This window comes from Ursus arctos, unplaced genomic scaffold, assembly GCF_023065955.2.
Source record: "Ursus arctos isolate Adak ecotype North America unplaced genomic scaffold, UrsArc2.0 scaffold_7, whole genome shotgun sequence".
NCBI classification, from domain to species: domain Eukaryota; kingdom Metazoa; phylum Chordata; class Mammalia; order Carnivora; family Ursidae; genus Ursus; species Ursus arctos.
The window spans coordinates 55,976,278-55,989,522 of NW_026623089.1; the positions used below are offsets into that span (position 1 = coordinate 55,976,278).

Consider the following 13,245-nt stretch of genomic DNA (forward strand, 5'->3'; position numbering starts at 1 on the left):
TTACTTGCCCCGTTCTTACTGTAAAACTTTTGATTAGCATCCAAAGGTGGGTCCTTGTAGGTGCTTTAGGCTAGAATGTTACAGGGAAGGGAAGGGGAGAACTTGGACAATATGGTTAGATGCTACCTCTTGTGCTGAATCATCTCTTATAAGGGATTCCACTATAGATCTGGGCTTTTTAAAATTTGGACATCTGTGGAAATTTTCTGGGTCATGCTTATGCAGCCTACCTATGTGGTAGAGAATTCATTCAGTGTAGAGTAAGACTTTTAATAACTCGTTTGTACAAAAAATTTTAGAACTATAATGGTTTTGTTAGTGTATTTTTGAAGAGAAACATTTTATCAGTTAATATTTGTGTGCTTTTCTAAATGTAAATTGTTTGGAAGGTAACATTAAGTCTGAGATTTTCTATCATTTTACTCTAGGCAGCACACTTCTGCTTTTGTTCCTTCATCAGGACGAATTTATTCTTTTGGACTTGGTGGTAATGGGCAGCTAGGAACTGGTTCAACAAGCAACAGGAAAAGTCCTTTCACTGTGAAAGGAAATTGGTTCCCTTATACTGGGCAGTGTCCACCAGATATTGGTAAGTTTTGTTATATTAACGCTTTGCTACACACATAAAAGTTGTTAAAATGTTGCTCTTAAATGATGAAGTTTTCTATGTTTGAAATGAAACAATTCCAAAATACATTGTTTAATGAGAGTAGCAAGATACAGAATAGTGTATACGTTTGCTTAATTTGTTTATACTTGCTTATTTATGCATAAGGAAACTCATGATAAAGTAGTAAAAATAGTTTCGGAGGGCTGGGCATATGGGAACTGGGTGGTGGCTAGATGCCAGTATTTTTGTTTTGTGTAAAATACACATTACATAAAATTTATGAACTTAACCATTTAAGGTGTACAGTTGAGCAGTATTCAGTACATTCACATTGCTGTACAACCAGTCTCCAGAACTCTTACATCTTACCATCATATAAAACGAGAACTCTGTATTCATTAAACAACTCTGCATTCACTCCTCCACTGGCTGGCAAACACCATTCTACAATCAGTGTCTATGTATTTGACTTGGCTCTGGGTACCTCATGTAATCATACAGTATTTGTCTTTTTATGACTGACTGACTTCATAAATTTAGTATAATGTCCTTAAGGTTTATCCATGTTGTAGCATCTGTCAGGATTTCCTTCCTTTTTAAGGCTGAATAACATTTTATTATATGTATATACCACATTTTGTTTATCTGCTCACCTGTTGGTGGACACTTGGATTGTTTCCACCTTTTGTGACTATTGTGAATCATGTAAACATGGGTGTACAGATATCTTTTGAAGACTCTGCTTTCGATTTATTTGGGTATATACAGGACTTTTAAAAAATGATAATTTCTGTTTTTCTGAAATTTGAAATATAAATATGTTATCTATTTAAAGTATTAAATTTTTTAAATTTGCTTTTATATCCCTACTGCTTTAGCCACATCTGTGATTTATTTATTTTTATTTTCTATTATTTTTTCAGTAGACCTGGTTATTTTTTCATTGGTATTAATTTACTAAAGAGTTTGAAATATTTGAATGCTGTTTTCTCATTTACTTTTTTTTAACATGCTACAACTAAAATATGCTTTTTAAGAGTGCCTGGGTGGCTCGGTCAGCTAAGTGTCTGCCTTCGGCTCAGGTCATGATCCTGGAGTCCCAGGATCGTGCCCTGTATCGGGCTACCCGCTCAGCAGAGAGCCTGCTTCTCCCTCTGCCCCCACCCCACTCGTACTCTCTGTCTCAAAATCTTAAAAAAAAAAAAAAAAAAAAGATAAAATATGCTTTTAAAAAATATGTATATTTCCTTTATCATCCTAAAGTATTCCTCAGAATTTTCTTCTTGTTCATTTTACTATGTCTGATTTCCTTTGGGATTTTTCTTTGAATTGTGAGACTGGGATCTGTCAAGATTTTATTCAGTGATGAGCATACTATGAAGGTTGGTATTTGAAAAGGTCCATAACTTTTTATGATTGACCTTAAAGATTCTTTTTTATTTTTTTGGTAACTAAAAGGCTTTTATTTAGCAAAGTTCTCTTAGGTTTAGAACATGCATTTATTTTAGTAATACTGTTCTTGTGTCCTTAGTGGCATATTGGTGTTTTACAGTATTTCTTCCATGAAGAGCACTGTTAATAACATAACAAAGAGGGGCGCCTGGGTGGCACAGCGGTTAAGCGTCTGCCTTCGGCTCAGGGCGTGATCCCGGCATTATGGGATCGAGCCCCACATCAGGCTCCTCCGCTATGAGCCTGCTTCTTCCTCTCCCACTCCCCCTGCTTGTGTTCCCTCTCTCACTGGCTGTCTCTATCTCTGTCGAATAAATGAATAAAGTCTTTAAAAAAAAAAAATAAATAACATAACAAAGAGATTTTGTAATTTAAAGCAGCATGAATATTGTAAGGAATCATGTATTTTTGTTTGTAAAGTTTAGTCACTTAGGGGTGCATTTTGTTACCCTTGAAATTGTACCTTGAGGTTATTTGCATTCAAATGGGAAAGGATATAGAGTTTTAAAATTAGTTGTTTTGCTACAATTTAGTTTCATCAGAAATTTGTCAGTTCACAGTAGCCATAAAGTGTGAACAACTCAAGTGTCCATCAACAGATGAATGGGTGAAAAAATGTGGTATGTGCATGTAATTGAAAATTAGCCATAAAAAGGAATAAAATTTTGATGCATGGTACAACATGGATGAACCTTGCAAATACTGTGCTAAGTCAAAAGAGCCAGACAAAGAAGGACAAGATATCATATGACTGCCCTTATAAGAGGTACCTAGAACAGTCAAGTGTATAGAGACAAAAAGTAGAATAGTGTTTACCAGGGACTTGGGGGAGGGGAGAACAGAGGAGTTGTTTAATGGGTACAGAATTTCTGGTTGGATCTTTAGGTCTAAAATGAGTCTCTTATAGGCAGCATATAGATGGGTCTTGGTTTTTTATCCATCTGATACCCTCTGTCTTTTGATTAGAGCATTTAGTCCATTTACATTCAGAGTGATTATTGAAAGATACGAATTTAGTGCCGTTGTGTTACCTGTAAAGTTGGTGTTTCTGGTGACAGTCTCTGTTCCTTTCTAGTTTTTGTTGCTTTTGGTTGTTTTTTCTCCATTCAGAGTCCCCCTTAATATTTCTTGCAGGGCTGGTTTAGTGGTCATGAACTCCTTTAGTTTTGTTTTTCTGAGAAACTCTTTATCTCTCCTTCTATTCTGAATGACAGCCTTACAGGATAAAGTATTCTTGGCTGTGCATATTTTTCCCATTCAGCACTTTAAATACATCCTGTCATTCTCTTCTGGCCTGCCAAGTTACTGTGGACAGATCTGCTGTGATCCTGATCTGTCTTCCCTTGTGGGTTAAGGACTTTTTTCCCTTGCTGCTTTCAGGATTATTTCCTTGTATATTGTGAATTTGTGATATCCCGGACGATGGCTGTCTTTTGTTGAATTTAATGGGAGTTCTCCATGCTTCTTGGATTTTGATGTCTGTGTCCTTCCCCAGATTACTTAAGGGGAAGTGTTTGGCTATAATTTGCTCAAATAAACCTTCTGCCTCTTTTTCTCTCCCTTCATCGTTCTGGGACTCCTATGATATGAATGTTACTATGTTTTAATAAGTCACAAAGTTCCGTAAGTCTACCTTTGTGGTCCATCATCTTTGTTTCCCTGTTTTCAGCTTCTTTATTTTACATAATTTTATCTTCAGTATCATTGATTCATTCCTCTGCTTCATCTATCCTCATTGTTATGGCATCCATTTGGGTTTGCATCTCAGTTATAGCATTTTTAATTTCAGCTTGACTATATTTTAGCTCTCTTATCTCTGCAGTAAGGGATTCTCTAGTGTCTTCTATGCTTTTTTCAAGTCCAACTAGTATCCTTATAATTGTTGTTAAAGTTCTAGTTCAGACATTTTACTTATATCTGTATTGATTAAATCCCTGGCCATCATTTCTTTCTGTTCTTTCTTCTGGGGCGAATAAATAGAATAAATAAAAATAAATATATAAAGCAAAATCAGATAAAAATTTTAAATTAAAAAATAAATAGGGGCGCCTGGGTGGCACAGCGGTTAAGCGTCTGCCTTCAGCTCAGGGCGTGATCCCGGCGTTATGGGATCGAGCCCCACATCAGGCTCCTCTGCTAGAAGTCTGCTTCTTCCTCTCCCACTCCCCCTGCTTGTGTTCCCTCTCTCGCTGGCTGTCTCTATCTCTGTCGAATAAATAAATAAAATCTTTTAAAAAAAAAAAAATTAAAAAATAAATAAATAAAGGAAGCTAGGTGTGTTTTGAAGCTTGATAGACCAAAAAAAAAAAAAAAAGAAAGAAAGAAAGAAAGAACATTAAAAATTTTTTAAAAATACAGAAATTTTTAAAAATAAAAGAATTTCACTTTCTGTATCCAAAAAACCAAAAACAATATCACCTCTACCAAATGCACTCCTAGCAGGGGGAACCATTTCTCCCTGTGCAACCCAGGGGATCCTTAGACTGCTCTGCCTGCTCCTGTGGCTCACCCTGCTTCCCTATTGGAGCACTGCCAGGTGCAGCCTTGGCTATGGCACTGACTCCAAAACTTCAGACTCTGTGCTCTGCTGTTTATAAAAAACTGGCGGTATTGAAACCCTTTCCTTTTTTCCAGTCAGTGGTTTTGGGGAACAGTTTTCTTGTACAGTCCTCTGTGTGTGTTTTCACTCCTTTCCCACCCTCCCCCAAACTCTTTCTCTCTCCCCTTCTCGCTCACTACCCACGCCACCACTAGGGCTCCCTCCCCTGTGCAGCGCTGGTGGCTCTTTTCTCCCGTGAATCAACTCTCCACAGTTCCTACCTTCCATTGGTCATTTTTTCTGTTTAGACGTGCAGCTTTGTTCTCTAAGGCTTCTCATTGATTTCTTGGGTGTTCGGAATGAATTGATATTTATCTATCTGTGTTCAAGGGAGGAAGCAAGCTTACCATCGTCCTACTCCTCTGCCATCTTAACCCCTCCCTGGAGTTTCTCATTGGGTCAATGAAAACTTTCTGGACATGAATAATGATGATAGATGCACATTTTGGATGTACTTAATGCCAGTGAATTATACAATTTAAATGGTTAAAATGGGAAATTTCATGTCTGTTTTACCACAAATTATATATGTGTGTATCATATATATATATAATGGTTGATAATTATTTCATGCAGTACTAAAGCTGTGTAGGTTAAAAACTAGTTAAATGTGAATTTAAATTTTTTAAAGATTTATTTCAGAGAGAGAGCGAGTGAGTGAGTGGGGGAGGGGCAGAGGGAAAGAGTCTTCAAGCAGACTCCCTGCTAAGCACAGAGCCTGACAGGGGCTCGATCTCATGACCCATGAGATGATGACCTGAGCCGAAACCAAGAGAGTCCGATGTTCAACCGACTGAGCCACCCATAAGCCCCATTAAATGTGGATTTAATTTGCTCAGTCCATTCAGAGGTGAAGCCCACGGCCCCCACCATAAATCACATTGTTTGTATAAGCTATCTAATGTGGTCTCAATGTCACAGGTAAACAAAAACATTAACAGAATATTCCAGACTTTGGGATTATGCCCTTGGAGCTTGGCATAGGGCAGACCTTTCTGTAGAGTGTATAAAGTTTGGATGACTGTGTTAGTGTTGTAGGGCTGCTGTAACAAAATATCACAAACTGGGTAGCTTGAACAACACAAATTTATTGGCTCAGTTCTGGAGGCTAGAAATCCAAGAAAAAGCAGGGTTTTTTCTTCTTCTTCTTCTTCTTCTTCTTCTTCTTCTTCTTCCTCCTCCTCTTTTTTAAGATTTTATTTACTTATTGAGAGAGCGCATGCACAAGCGGGGTTGCGGGGGGAGGGGCAGAGGGAGAGGAAGATGCAGAGAGCCCGACAGGAGATCATGATCTGAAGTAAAAGTACTTGGCCAGCTGAGCCACCCAGACACCCCAAGGTTACTTTCTTCTGAGGGTTATAAGGGAGCCTCTGTTCCATGTGTCTCTCCTAGCCTCTGATGGTTTGCTGGCAGTCTTTGGCATTTCCTGGCTAGATCACTGCCTTCATCCTCACATGGTTTCTCTCTGTGTGGATCTGTGTCCAAATTTATACCTTTTGACCCCCTTCACCCATCTTGTCCACCCTCCCACATGCCTCACCTCTGGCAATCACCGATTTGTTCCCTTTTTATTTCTTTCTAAGATTCCACATAGTAAGTGAGATCATACAGTATTTGTGTTTCTCTGACTTACTTCACTTAACCTAATGCCCTCAAGGTTCATACATGTTGTAACAAATGGCAAGATTCCCTTCTTTTTTATGAAAAATAATAATCCTCTGTGTATGTGTGTGTGTGTCACATTTTCTTTAACCATTCATCTATCAGTGGACACTTAGGTTGCTTCATTTCTTGGGTATTGTAAATAATGCTGCAGTGAACATGGGGGTGCTTATATATTTTCAGGTTTGTTTTTTTCATTTTCTTTGGATAAATACACAGAAGTAGAATTGATGGATCACATGGTAGTTCTATTTTTAATTTTTTAAAGAATCTTCATACCATTTTCTGTAGTGGCTGTACTAATTTACATTCCCACCAACAGTGCAAAAAGGTTCCCTTTACTCCACATTTTCACTGGCACTTGTTATTTCTTACGTTTTTGATAGTAGCCAGTCTTACAGGTGCTATCTTAGTGTGGTTTTGATTTGCTTTTCTCTGATGATTAGTGATATTGAGCACCTTTGCATATACCTGTTGGTCATCTGTATTTCTTCCTTGGAGAAATGTTTATTCAGAGCCTCTCTCCATTTTTAATCAGATTATTTGCCTTTTTGCTATTGAGTTTTATGAGTTCTTGATTTATTTTAGATATTAATCCCTTATCAAATACGTCATTTGCAAATATTTTCTTCCATTCCACAGGCTGTCTTTTCATTTTGTTGATGGTTTCCTTTGCTGTGCAGAAGCTTTTTAGTTTTTCTTATCTTTGCTTTTGGTGTCAAACCCAAAAAATCATCTCTAAGACTGATGTCAACTACTGCCTATGTTTTCTTCCAGGAGTTTTATGATTTCAGGTCTTCCGTTCAAGTTTTTAATCCATTTTGGGTTTGTTTGTGTTTATGGGGTAAGATAGTTGTCCAGTTCCATTCTTTTGCTTATGACTGTCCAGGTTTTTCCAACACCATCTATTAAAGAGATTGTCCTTTTCCCATTGTATATTCTTGGCTCATTTGTCATAAATTGACCATATATGTGTGGGTTTATTTCTGGCTTCTGTGTTCTGTTCCATTGATCTAAGTGTCTGTTTTTATGCCAATACCATACTTTTGATTATTATAGCTTTGTAATATAGTTCAACCCTGCCCTAGCTCTTGGTTGTCTCTCAGACCTTTGTGATTGTCCAAGCAGTCCTTTATTTTTTGTGGCGCCCAGTAATTGAGGGTGTGCCAAGGCCTGTGGGTGTCCCAAATGGGAGAATCTCAGGCAGCACCTAGATTCAGGCTGATTGGAAGCCAGACTCTGAGGCAGCAGCTTTTTAAGTATGCAAATATATACGGTCCTGTGGGACCACAAGTGAAAGTCCCAGTAGCCACTAGAGCACCTAGAGGGATCCCTTGGGCAGCAGCCGTGAAAATCAGGACACTAGACAATGGTCCAAGCTCCATTCCGGGAGATAGCAGTGACTTGTAGTAATGCAGAGGGACAGGGCAAAGATGGCATCTGCCAGCCTTAGTCCCCAGAGATCACCTTAGTAAGTTGCTAGATGTATGCTAAACTAGAAGCCTGCCCCTAAGGTCGAAGCTCCAGGACATGCAAGTGGGCCCTTTTCACAGAAAGACTGGGGATATATTTCAGTCTGCTGTTTGTGCTGTGACTTGGTAGCCAGCCAAGAACTGTCTCTTTATTACAGCCCATGGGACCCCCGTCCTAGGAATGCAAGTCCTGTAGTCTACCGGAGCCAGGCAACCAAGGGGGTATCCACTGGGTGGCAGCCGCAAAAACCAGGGCACCAGATGTGGATACAATTCCTCTGTGGGAGATAACTCTCCTGGAGTTTGGCAGAGGGAGAGCACAGAGATAAGGCCCTCTCTCTGAGGTCTCTGGGGTGGATTACAGTAAGCCCTTCCTCTTGTGTTTAATTAGAAGCCTGCCTGTCAGGCCACAGCTACAAAGATAAGCTAATGGGATTCTGTCACAGAAAGATTGGGCATCTTCATCTCTTGTCTCTTGGTGTACCCTAGAGGTGGTTGCTGCTTAAGAACTTTTTCTGTTGATTACAGTCCTATGAGACCTGTGAGCATAAACCCCGCTGGCCCCCAGAGCCAGGTGACCTAAGGGTAGCAGCCATAAAAACTGGGATGCCTGACCAGGATACAAGCTCCTCTCCAGAAGATATTGGCAAGCTGAAGTGAGGCAGAGGGAAATACCATTTTTAAGTGTTTCATTTCAGCTTAACAAAGCAGAATTTACAAAATTGTTATGAATTAGATATCTTTAGAAGAAGGACAGATAGTTTCCTTATATATCCAAAAAACAGAACATTAAAACAAAATTAAACATTATTCTAAACAGATAACCACAATAAATTTTTCTTCATCAGTTCATTTATTCCAGTGTAAGGTGTTCTTATTCTGTTGGATTTGGGATTAGCAATTTCATAAAACTACTTAGCAACTTTAAAAAAATTATGAGTAATTCTAATGCAATCCACTGGTATGTTCTGAAAGTCATCTGAGTTATGTTTTCTCAGAAGTCTGTGCCTAAGTGTCTATTCTGTGAAGTATAACTGGTTTCATATACATAGTACAGTCCTTTTTGCATGCCTCCAAGATGTCCTCCTCCTTTTTTTGAAAATGCAAACTCTGGCCTGTACCAGAGTTTATAGGAGAGACTTCAGGTAAGCATCAGAGTAAAATCAATAGATGACAGGAGCTTAAAATGACTGTGACTAGTTTATTGCTGATAATTGTCAAATGGAAAGAACTGATTGGGGGGGGGGGTGCGCCTGGGTGGCTCAGTCGTTAAGTGTCTGCCTTCGGCCCAGGGCCTGATCGCAGGGTCCTGGGATCGAGCCCCTCATAGGGCTCACTGCTCCGCTGGGAGCCTGCTTCTTCCTCTCCCACACCACCTGCTTATGTTCCCTGTCTCGCTGGCTGTCTCTCTCTCTCTGTCAAATAAATAAATAAAATCTTTAAAAGAGAGAGAGAGAGAAAGAACTGATGAGGGTTCAATATAAGAATAATATGGCTGACGGATATTTGGTTGTGTCTGTGGTGTGCCAAACACATTTCTAAAGATGATGATTAAGCTTGTTCTCAAGATGTTGGTTAAGCTTGTTCTCAAAGAAGACAGTGATTCTTAACATCTGACTCATAGCAGACTCTAACTTTTTATAGATGAAAAAATGTTGAGATATAACATGATAATCCTGAGACCTAATGTACCAGGAATAACACTAAGAATATCAAGTGAAGATATTCAGTAGGTTAGACATCAGTATTTTTTATAAGACTTCATGGGTAAGTCTGAAATACATCCCATTTGCAAACCAAGGAGATACTAGATGTGAATTAAAGCAGTAAGAATATACCACAAAGTATTTAAAATAACAGTTAAATAATAACTGAAATTAGGACCAGAACTGTGATAAATATAGGAAAATAAGAACAATTTCATAAGAGTTTTGAATAGTGTTTTATTCTACATTTTATTTAATATTTAAGCATATTTAAGCATGTGGAAAACAAGGATATTGACAAATCTCCAGGGACTTCTCACAAGACAATTTTTGAAATGTTTATATTAATTACATTTTACCATATACATTTAACATAAGGAGGATTAAGTAACTTTTCTGATTTGACAACTCTTCCCATGCAACTCTTGAAATGGTAACACATCAAACAAACCTGATTGTTTCTAGCATCTCTTCTTACACAATAAAAGAACAACTTTTGTAATTTTCCAAGGCCTCTCTGGAAAATCTCAAAGATATTTTCAAAAGTGCGTAGAAGGTATCTTAGAAGTTTTGTTTTTCTATATTTAAGATATGATTTTGCAAATCATGTTCATTTGCTAGAGCTGCCATAAAAAAATACAGACTGGGTGACTTAAAGAGCAGAAATTTATTTTCTCACAGTTCTGGAGGCTAGAAGTCCATGATCAAGGTGTCATGGCAGGAGTTTTGGTTTCTTCTGAGGCCTCTCTCCTTGGCTAGCGATGGCTGCCTTTTTCTGTGTGTATGCATCACTGATGTCTTTTCCTCTTATTATGAGGACACCAAGTACCCTAACAGCTTCATTTTACCTTCATCACCTCTTTAAAGGCTCTATCTCTAAATACAGTTATATTCTGCATTGCTGGGGGTTAAGACTTCAACATATGAATTTTGGGGGAACAATTGAACCCATAACAGGAAGGCAAAAATCAAAGAAATTGTGAGAGGAGATTTGAACACTTTATTAAGGTACAACTATTGATGCTAGAAACAATACTTGGTTACCTGTTTTATCAAAGTGACAGTAAAAAATTTCAGAATAAATGTAGAGGGTAATGAGATTGAAAAGAACTTTTAGCTCTTTCCAAACTGAGGAACGTTTGGGTTTTTTCCCCTTTAAATAATGAAAGACAATAAAATCAACATAAAGTATCAAAGATTATTCTAATAAGACACAGAATTTTTGCTGTCTAGCAGATTACACAAAAAAGTAAAGAATAACATTTTATATCAGAGGTGAAGGCATTAGTCGTTAAACCATGGGAGCACACCCTTCAAAACTGAACGAACTTTGCTAAGATGTTAGCACATTTTATGGCTTTTTTCAGAGTCAGATATAAACCAGGACAAATTCATTTGCTACATTGTCTTCATTTATGTTCTTTCATTTTCTAAAATAAACAGACTTGCTTCAGGATAGTGGTGTTGTCTCAGAGGGTCTGTGAAATCAAAATGACTTTGATATTAATACTAAGATGTTATCTTTGTTAACATGTAGTGCATTCATTATTGCTCATCTTTAAATGAGTAAGTATTTTAAAATTTTCGTAGTTTTAGGGGTGCTGGGTGGCTCAGTTGGTCAAGCATCCAACTCTTGATTTCTGCTCAAGTCATGATCTCATGGTCTTGGGATCGAGCCCTGCATTGGGCTCCACGTTCAGCGGGGAATCTGCTTGAGGATTCACTCCTCTACCCCTCCCCCAGCTCTGCATGCTTCCTGTCTCTCTAGAATAAATAAATCTTTAAAAAAAGGGGGAGCACCTGGGTGGCTCAGTTGGTTAAGCATCTGCTTTCAGCTCAGATCATGATCCCAGAGTCCTGGGATCAAGTCCCATATCAGGCTCCTTGCTCAGTGGAAAGCCTCTCTTTGCCTGCTGCTCCCTCTGCTTGTGCACACGCATGCGCGTGCGTGCGCGCACTCTCTCTCTGGCAAATATCTTAAAAAAACAAACAAAAAGGTTTTTTTCTTAACTTTAAATTCTAATACAGTATTGGTGCTTTTTACCCCCCTAAACTCTGTTTAAGAAGCTGTTTGGGGTCCTGAATGTCCTAAAAGTATAAAGGAATTCAGAGACCATCAAAAACTGCTCCTTTTCCTTGTAAATCAAAAGTACGTTCACCGGCACCTGGGTGGCTCAGTTAGTTAAGCTTCTGCCTTCTGCTCAGGTGGTGATCCCAGGGTCCTGGGATTGAACCCGAGTTGGGCTCACTGCTCAGTGGGGAGCCTGTCTCTCCCTCTGCCACTCCCTCTACTTGTATGTGTGCTCTCTCTCTCTCAAATAAATAAATAAAGTCTTAAAAAAAAAAGCACATACATACTTGTATCTTTGTCAGTACTGCTCCTAAATAGAAGTACAATTTACAGAATAGTAAATAGCTCAGTAATACCTTTCAGATGAAGATATTCCTGAAGGGTGCTCTAATCAGGGCTTAGTATTGCTGGGCAGGGAGCCCTGTTTCAAAGTCATCACAATTTTTTCTGACGGCGTAGGAAGTATTCTGTAAAGAGCAAGGACAATGGGAAAAAGCCCTTCTAGATGTGACAATATGTACTATATAAAACTATAACAAATCAGATTATTGGTATATACATTGATATTCAGATCATTAGAATTTAATCGAAAGTCCAGGTGGGGGGATTCCATGTAGGTACTGTATATAAGTATTATTTCAAGTTCAAACTCTAGTTGCTTGCTAGTGGTTCTTGGAGATATATATTGAGAAGGACTTCAAGAGAACACTTTGGTAGAGAAGAGTGGCAGTATTTTTTAGCGTTGTGGTGATAAGTGGAAGAGTCAGTGCCTTTTCATACCTTTAAAACAAGGCAACACTAATCTGAGAAGGGAGGAGAATTACTCAACACATGAAAATTGGGGGAAAAAGGTCAGTTTAAGATCCTAACAGAATAGTGTATACTAAGTTATAAAGGGCTTAAGGAATTAAATGTTAAAAAGTTCTTAAGAAAATAATTCTCTGATTCAAACATGGGAAAAGCCTTGGGGCTCCTGGCTGCCTCAGTCAAAAAGCATGTGACTTTTGATAACGGGGTTGTGAGTTCAAGCCCCACGTTGGGTGTAGAGATTACTTTAAAAAAAAAAAACACATACACACATGAACATGGGAAAGCCTTTCTCAGCATTATAGCAATGAAAGTCTTCATAAAGGCAGAGATAAATACATTTGATTAAGTAGAAAAACAAATCTTCTGTGAGTCAATATTAAATAATTATGTAAGAAAAATGGCTGTAGCAAATACAGCCTAAGATTAATTAGCCTGAATATCCAAAGTGCTCATACATACTGGCGAGAAAAACAGTGAGACACCTGATAAATAAATAAGACAAACATTAACACACCTAATAGATAAAGGAAATTAATGGGAATGCCCAAAGAGGAAATTCATGTTACTAAAACGGATGCAAAAATTATTACCCTCTTGGAGTGCCTGGTGGCTCAGTCAGTTAGTCTTGATTTTGGCTCAGGTCGTGATCTCAGGGTTGTGAGATCCAGCCCCAGTGGGGCTCCACGCTCAGCAGGGAGTCTGTTTCAGATTCTCCCCCCCTCCCCCTGCTCATGCACTCTCTTTTTCTCTAAAATAAATCTTTAAGAAAAATTATTATGGGGGTCCTTGGGTGGCTCAGTCAGTCACATGTCTGCCTTCAGCTCACATCACGATCCCAGGGTTCTGGGATCAAGCCCTGTATG

The 13,245-nt window shown here is 38.6% G+C and overlaps 1 protein-coding gene across 6 annotated transcripts in view; it reads left to right on the plus strand.

Annotated features, from left to right (window-relative positions):
* Positions 1-13,245, plus strand: part of HERC4 (HECT and RLD domain containing E3 ubiquitin protein ligase 4) — a 132,423-nt gene that overhangs the window by 63,830 nt on the left and 55,348 nt on the right. For all 6 annotated transcript variants that reach the window (XR_003317476.4, XM_026504313.4, XM_026504314.4 and 3 more), the window contains one exon: positions 429-589. Coding sequence is in view for 5 of the 6 variants with exons in the window: in XM_026504313.4 (XP_026360098.1) it covers positions 429-589 (161 nt within the window). In the remaining variant the exon portion in view is untranslated. The remainder of the gene's footprint in view (positions 1-428; positions 590-13,245) is intronic.